The sequence below is a fragment of the Diospyros lotus genome, chromosome 2 (assembly GCF_014633365.1).
Source record: "Diospyros lotus cultivar Yz01 chromosome 2, ASM1463336v1, whole genome shotgun sequence".
Classification (NCBI taxonomy): domain Eukaryota; kingdom Viridiplantae; phylum Streptophyta; class Magnoliopsida; order Ericales; family Ebenaceae; genus Diospyros; species Diospyros lotus.
Window position 1 is genome coordinate 1458652 of NC_068339.1, and position 8842 is coordinate 1467493.

Genomic DNA, 8842 nt, shown 5'->3' on the forward strand with positions numbered 1-8842 from the left:
TAGTTCAGAATGATCCAGCTTCGACCGATCCAGCTCCAACCATTCCCTCCATTCTACTGAATATGAGTTTGGGTATGAGATTTAATAATTTGTTTTATATTTTTTTTTCCATATATGTTTGAACCTTTTAAGTGACTTTATGATTTTATGCTTATTTTGTGACTTTATGACATTTTTGGTACGTATATGTTTGAATTATATTGTAAAAGATATGGCAACAATTGAAATTTTAAATATAAAATTTTAATTTTATCTATACATATGGAAATTATTCTCTCATACGAAAATTATTTTTCATATTATTATCCACACATAATATTTTTTTTATCTACACAATATTTTTTACCCACGCATAATCTTAATTTTACTTACACATAAACAAATTAACTTGTTATGCCATATCATTATCCAGTTAAAGCCACGTCACCAAGCATTTCATCAGCCACATCACAATTTCAACCTCCTAACATAAAAATACTTACACATATAAAAATATTTACCTACACATATATGACATATAAAAATATTTACCTACACATATATGTGGGTAATATATTAGGCTTTACCCACACATAAATATGTGTGGGTAAAAGTTATTTTCTAACTCTCATTTACCCACACATCTTGACATTTGCATTATGTGTAAGGAAAAATTATAGTTGACATATAAAGTAATTTTTATCCACATTTACGTGTTTGAGTAAAATCCTCAAATTCTTATAATGATATTATTAAAATACTAGCAAAGAAACTCTTACAACAACATCCATATCCATGCATAATAAATTGGTTCCAATTTTCACTGGGGATTGACTTTTGAATGTTTCTCGTGTGCCCGAATCTTTTGAGATCCAATTTCATCCAATTTAAATGTTAAAAGGGTTTGACTTTCAGTGGAAGAATCAGCCATCACATGCATCACATGCATGCACGTGGTGTAAAAATTGGTGAAAATCTGACAACGACGAAAAATAATAAATTAATAAATGGATCATTGATGTATTTGCTAGGTTGATTAAACATTAAATATTTTTATCAATACCTTAGGTATATGTATGCTGACGTAAACACTTGGGGAAATGCTGACGCAATGACTTTGTGAGACATACTGACTTAACTGTGAGTTTGGTAGTACTAAATGAAGGACTCCTCCTAACAGCACTATATATAAATTCCCTCGGAGAGGAAGAAGTGGGCAAGAAGAGACACAGCACACAGCAGCATCACCCGCTTCGCTTGGAGTCTATCGCGCAGTGCAGGTACCACTATATTACATTACATTATATTATATGAGGAATGCTACTCACTGTTTATGCAATCCAAGTGTATTTTTTTTTATGCTCTATATATTTAGGTTGTAAGATGGCGCCGAATCTGCTAAAGGTCTCCAGTATATGTCTGATTCAAAGTGTAAAGAGGGCCACTCTAAGATTTGTGAAGTCCCATGACTTCCATGGCCGGATCGGAGCAATCCCGTACCCTCAGGAGATTCCAGGTGGCCAGTGGGCAGAATTCGTGCACTCCGGCTACGTTGGAAAGCCCCCTGGATCTATTGGCGCTGTCGTCTATCGTTTCCCGAATCCCTCCGGGAAAGACTGTGATTGGATGATGTCTTGGTCCAACAAATATGGGGATACCTCACGCAAGGCAAGTTCCAAATCCCTCTCTCTCAATATATAGCTTGTCGATCGACCAGTTGTTGGGATTTGAGTTGATATATATGGGTGACGTGCATGGCTATATATATATATACACATCTGATCTGATCTGATTTACGTAATCTTTTATATATGGATTTGTGATGTGTGTGTGTATGCAGGTTTATACTGAGATCAACGTACAAGGCCATTACGACAATGATGCTGTTTGGCCGGAAATTCTAAGAAAATTGAACAAGGGTACTAAGCACAGCGAGGCACGCTGGGCGAAGTGGTCAGCCACTGTCGATGAGGTGCCAAATGAAGACTGCGATGAATTTGCCATATTCCAGGGAATAATTCAAGCAAACCCGAACGATTCGTCTTAGTCGATGTTGTGGACTCAGAAGGCCATGCATCGTGCATGAGATGTATGGGTAGAGAGACTTGGACGTTAGTCATGGTTGGTCCAAGTTAGACTTAGTCAATTTCTATTCAGTTGAAATAATAGTTGGGGCTGATTGTTTGCTTCTGTTAGTTTGTTGGTCATGGAAGGATGTGTCCCTATTTTCTTGTTGCCTTGTAACAACTAGATCCTATCTAAATTAAGGATCACTTGAATAAGATAACCATAAACTTTGATATTTGATTCCTATCTCCCTTCTTCTTCTCTATTCACAAATAATTAAACACGCCATTTGAAATCAGACCCAGGTTGACTTGTCATGACAACTCAAAATCAATCCAATGCATATCTATACATATAAATCCTAAAAAGACAAAAAAAATAAAAATAAAAAAGGATCCAGCATGTGGCATTAAAGTGGGGATGGCTAGGCGTGGTTTCACTGGCATTGTTTTTATTTACTAATTATAGGGGGGATGGCTTCTCTATGTCTTCACTCTTTGATGTCAATGGTAAAGATGTAATGGTACGTGCTGTCTAGTATGTAACTCTAAGTCACTACAAAAAATCAACGTTGTAGCGATGAAAAATTTCGTCATTGAAACATCAAAAATCGTTGCTAAATTTTGTAGCAATGAATTTAATGACGGGTACCTTTCCGTTGTTAAAAAAAGCGTTACTGAAATTTAGCGATAGGGTTAGCGACGGTATTTTTTTAGCGACGGAATTAGCGATGAGAATTGTACCCGTCGCTAATCAACGACGAAATTAGCGACTCGGTTGATCCTATTGCTAAATTTTAATTTTTATATTAAATTTTATTTGATTTTTTTTATTTTTTAGCGATGGGGTTGAGCTCGTTGCTAAATTTTAATTTTTTTATTTACTAGCCATGGGGTTGACTCCGTCGCTAAATTTTAATTTTTTATTTAATTTTATTTTTATTTTCCCGTCACTAAATTCAACCCCAAAATTCAAAATTCAATGCGCGCCAAGCCCCCCTAGCCTCCCTCATTGCGCCATGTGGCCGTGCTAGGATATTACTCCTAGCTATTATCTAAATCTCTGTACTGGATTTGAACCCCAAATCTCTCATAACCAAGTTTCGCGCTCGAGCCAGCCGATTTAGAAGCTTTCTTGTTTATTAATGTATATAAAATATATTTATAGTATTCTCTTCCAAATATTTCAAAATTATATTTATACACCAAAATTTCTCAAACTTATTTAATGATATTAATTTTAATATTAGCGTTAGTAAAGGGAAATGAATATTAATTTTAATTTTATTTCGTTATTAATTCAAATAAAACTTTATTAATTATTATATTATAGTGAAAAGTTATGTTTTTATTTTGATTTTAATTTGTAATATATTTAAAAAATTATTAGTTTAATTTTTACTAATATTAATGTTAGTAAAAATTATTATGATATGTTTAAATGTAAAATTTTTTATTTTTTATTTATTTATTTTTATTTTTTAGCGACAGGGTTGACCCCATAGCTAAATTTTAATTTTTTATTTAATTCTTTTTATTTTTTTAGGATTCACTCCGTCGCTAAATTTTAATTTTATTTATTTAATTATTTTTATTTTTTTTATTTTTTAGAGACGAGTCACCTTGTCTCTAAATTTTAATTTTTTATTTCATTTTTTTTATTTTTTAGCAATGTGGTTGACCCCGTCACTAAATTTGAATTGTTTATTTATTTATTTTTTCTTTTTAAGTGATGGGTTGACCCTGTTGGTAAATTTTAATTTTTTATTTATTTTTTTTATTTTTTAGCAATCAGGTTAGCTTCGTCTCTAAATTTTAATTTTTTTATTTAATTTTTTTAATTTTTTAGCGACACGGTTGATCCTGTCGCTAAATTTTAATTTTTTTATTTAATTTTTTTTAGCGATGGGCCGTTGCTAAATTTGAATTATTTATTTATTATTTTTTAGCTAGGGGTATTTTAATTATTTATTTATTTTTTTTATTTTTTGTCGATGGGGTTGACCTCCTCGCTAAATTTGAATTATTTTTTTATTTTTTTTTATTTTGTAGCAAAGGGGTTGGTCTCGTTGTTAAATTTTAATTTTTTTATTTTTTAGCAATGGGGTGATCGCTAAATTTTAATTTTTTCTTTATTTATTTATTTTTTAGCAATGAGATTGGCCCCGTCGCTAAATTTTAATTTTTTTATTTTTTAACGACGGGATTTCTGTCACTAAATTTAGTTACAGGTTTTCCGTCGCTAAATTAAAAAAATTAGTGACGGAATTTCCATTGCTAATTAGCGACAGAATAATTCCGTCGCTAAAAACTATTTTTCTTGTTGTGGTTTTGGGTCAATTACGCATTCAAGCGCTAAACAATTTTAAAAATGAACTTGAGTTATTTATTAGAAAGATTCCGATCCATTTAAAAGAATTAGAATTCAAAGTAAATGAGTTAAAATCTCAAATTAATCACATTACTCATTTGTTTGGAAGTCTAAGACCAGAATACAACCTAAGTACTCCATAATCAAGCCCAAGCAGTCAACCCATCTACTAGGCCCAAGTATTTCCAATAACCCCAAATCTTATAACTGATATCATGCATAATGTCAAACTTCATTTGTCCTTTATGTTTGAAGGTATTTTGTCTTTTATGTATTATTGTGTTTTATCATCATGACTCCCTTTGTCAAAAGTAGTATGATGATATTTTTCTACTTTATACTTTTGGTGTACGTGTCTTTTATCATCATTATCCCCCTTTTGTGAAAAGAGGCAATGGTGTTGTTTATCTTTAATTATTAGATTTGTCTTTAATTATTGTAATATGTCAACAAAACTAGTAATTATATATGTGATCTTATAATGTTTTAGTATGAACATTTTTATAAAGAAAGTGCAGAGAGTATTTTTATTCTAATTCTTATCTAACCAATTCATTTGTTTAGTAACGAAATTACTTGATTCTTATTACTCATTTTTATTCTATTTTAGAGTGTAATGAATCAAAACTTGTATTTTCTTGTTTGTGAAGATTTTTCTTATCAAACAAGGGATGCTAGTATTTTTTTTGTATTATGAGGACATCACTCTTCATGCTTGCTGATAATTTTTTCCACATCTACTTATAAACTAACTATCTAATCTCCTAGCCAATAGTCAAAGTTGTTGGGCTTTTCTTGATCGGTCGATGGAAATGCAAGGGTTGCTTAGGGGCTGTTTGGCTTACTCTTTTTTCAGCAGCTTTTAAGCTATTTAATTTTTAAGTTTTGTAAAATTTAAAAATTGAGTAGCATTTAAAAATTGAATAAATGTACTTTAAGCGGTCAATTATATAGTTATGTATTTGGTTTAAAAGAGTTGATAAGCTATAATTAAAACTTAACAGAAAGACGTTAATGGACATATTGTTGAATGATGCAAATAAAAGATGATTTGTCGAACTAGATACACAATTGAGAATTAGTAACATATTATATTTATATTATTATATATATAGATAAAAATGATTACATGTATGCTTTTAAGTTTATATCTATCTATAGTCAAAGTATTATAATAAAATTGTCTTTAATGGATAAATAATTAGAGCCAAAATAAAATTTGATGATGTCTTAAAATATGATGTTATATGTTTCTAAATCATTCAATAGGCACCTTAAATACTGTTATTAAGCCAAACAAATATCTATTTTATTTTTATAAACACATATTAAATAATTTAAAGGCATATAATAAAACATTTAGAAACATGATTAGATTGGGAGAAAACGAATTAACCAATCCATTAGGGGAAAAAATAGATATTCTTAAAAGGGAAAAAGTTTATCTCTTTCCCGAGGATTTAGAAATATTTAAGCTTCCAGAAAGATTAATTCCTATAATTTATGTTTTAAAGCTCGCCAACTGATGTGAATATTTGTAAGTGCACAAAGTCATAGCAATTAGTAAAGTTTAAAGAAAGGATATCGAACCCACAGGGACTAATTTTGTTATTAAGTACCGAAATTCACCATATTATTTACTATTTGGAGAACTAAAGAATTGAGAAAATCTTGATCATTAATTTTAATAAATTACACAAGAAAACTAAACTAAATAAGAAGAAAGAAATCTGATAATTGGCTTTGGAACTAGTAGGAAATGGATCTAGGGCTTGTGATTTCATCTAGCTAATCTCACACAATTTAAAATTCCAAATCACGAAAATTCTAATCTTGTAAGTTATTGACAAAAATCCCTTAATTATTCAAAGCCTTTTCTCAAAGAACACCGAAACTATCTCCACCCAATAATCTATCATATCTCTATGTGAATTTAATTATTTGAAAATGTATTGAGCTCTTGGGATTTTCAAAATCAAAATCATATTAGTTGTGGTAAAGTATCTCTTAACTTTAATTCAACTAATGGTGTTTAATCCTAAAACTCTAAATTATAAGTTATCTCTTGATACAAGCATGATTTAATATATCAAGCAATAATTGACCAGAAAATTGCAAGCATTAAGAATAAAGGAAAAAACACCCAATCATTAAAAAACAGAATATTAAGTTCACATGAAAATTTCAATTGTGTTTTCAAAATTAGGCTACATCAAAACCTTTGAAAATTAAAATTAGTTCATGGCAAGTGTAATACCCAGTAAATTCTTGAGATTATAAATGAGATTTTACGAAGGGTATAAGTGAAATTTTCAGAAGAGTGGGGCTACAAGGTACACTATCACCGTCTTGAGTGACCGAATCAACCATAGGGAGTGCCCCGGACCTTAAATGTTTAAGAAATATGATATGGTATTGACGAGTGATTCGAGGCATGATTTTTGGTGTCAAAAGAAGTTGGATCGGGAACGATTTTCAGTACAACTATGGGTTAGGTTGAAAAATCAAGTCGACGTAGGAAACTTCATAAAAGTCAACGGAGTGTTCTAAGGTCCAATATTTTATATGTAGAACAACCCTTGAGTGTTTTCGGGTCAAAATAAAATGACTTAGGGCCAAATCGATCAATCAGGCGTAAGTGTAATTTGCTATTTTTGCCCAATGGTTGTCAAAAAGATAGTTTTTCGAAAATTTCAAGGATGAAATGAAAAGTATAAAACTTGTGAGTCTTAATGGTAGTATTGGAAAGATTAGGGGTTTTATGAAAAGGGCCAAAATGACACTTGAAAGAAACAAGTGGGCCAAAGTGGAATTAATCAAAAGTGCAGTGTGGACAATGCAAAAATGGCCGCTGCACTGTCGCTGCATGTGGAGCAATTTTCGGGGATGGGACGAAAAAGGAGGACTGGAGAAGGTCATATACGGCGTGGGGAAGCTTGAATGCCAAGCCTTGGCCTCTGATTGGCCAAGTTGTGGCCAAATTTTGCTATAAAAAAGGGGCCTTGGGTTTCGATTTTTGGCACACAAATTGGCTGAGTTTTGGACCATTTTTGAAGGATTGGTTAAAGGGCTTTTGATCCTTGCATCAAGGGGAGGATTTCTGGAGATTTTAAAGGGTTTTCATCGAGGTTTGAAGCTGTTCGAAGCTTGGCCGGAAAGCATGAGGTGGACGCCAGGGCTGGACTTGCAACTGGTCATTTAAGGCATTTTTTGGTGAGGTTTCAAGCAACCAAGGGTGCCATCAGGATCGAATGAGGGAAAGCTTTAAGGGGTGCGATCAGATCGGGCATCCGAGCAGTTGCCGGTGGTCGGAAGTGAGGAAGAAGATAGGCACGTGAGCTGCACGCGCCATCTTTCACTTGCAAACATGCGCTTGGCGCGTGGGCCAGTGGTATTTTTTAAAATTAATTTTAATATTTTTCTAAAATTATTTTAGGATTTATCGTGTTGAAATATTTGAGAAGATAATTATTTTGGAATTATAAACGTTAAAACTAGGAGAAAAATAGAGGAAATTATGAAAAATTAAGAAAAAACGATTTTCGATGCTCCTTTAAATAAATATGGTGTTTAAGGAGTGTTGTGACTTGAGGTTGAGTATAAGTACGGGTGTTTGAGGTTTGACACACAAATCGAGGTTATGCATGAAAATCAAGGCGTTCTGAATAAGTTTGAGATGAGTGTTCCTATTCTAAAAATTTGGTATTTGTTATACCTAAATCTGTTATGATTTCTTGCAAAAATGGTTTTGTTGCAATTCAATTTAAGTGATTATTTGGGAAAATCACTCCAAATGTCACAAAACTTTAGTGTCTTTTAAAAAGTGGTTATTAAATTTCAATTTTTTGCCAAGTGAACATAAAAGTTTGAAATGTGGTCAATAAATTGATTTTTAGGCAAGCTCTTGTTGGAGTTGGTGACATGGTGATGAGGTGGCGCTGATGTGGCAAATAATAAAACCGACTCATTAGCACTTTGGGGAATGCTGATGCAATATGCTTACCGGAGATATATGTGTGCTGACGTAAACACTTTGGGGAATGTTGATGCAATGACTTTGTCATACATTGACGTAACTCTGAGTTGGGTTGTGGTAAAGGATCGCGCTATTCGTACAGAATATGGTTTACAGAATCCTTTATAATGCGATATATCGAGATATTTTGACATCAAAATATCACGATATATCGTGATTTTTGTTCACCCCCTTCTCTCTCTCCCCGCCCTCGTATATTCTCGCGATTGCCTCGCCTTTTCTCGCTGCTGCAACCTCACCGTCTCGTCGCTATTGCCTCGCCTCTACCTCTTCTCGCCGCCTTGCTCACCTCCTCATCGGTGGTCGCCTGGGCAAGGATGCAGCAGGCGGCGACAGTTGGCAAGCAGCCAGGGAGAGGGCGAAAGCGAGAGAGCGAGAGAGCGAGAGAGA

General features: G+C 32.8%; 1 protein-coding gene across 1 annotated transcript; it reads left to right on the forward strand.

The window, feature by feature from the left end:
- Nucleotides 1-1362: 1362 nt before the first annotated feature.
- Nucleotides 1363-2026, forward strand: LOC127794116 (23 kDa jasmonate-induced protein-like). Its single transcript, XM_052325017.1, has 2 exons — nucleotides 1363-1647; nucleotides 1820-2026. The coding sequence occupies exons 1-2, from the start codon at nucleotides 1363-1365 to the stop codon at nucleotides 2024-2026; spliced, it is 492 nt and encodes a 163-aa protein (XP_052180977.1).
- Nucleotides 2027-8842: the final 6816 nt, after the last annotated feature.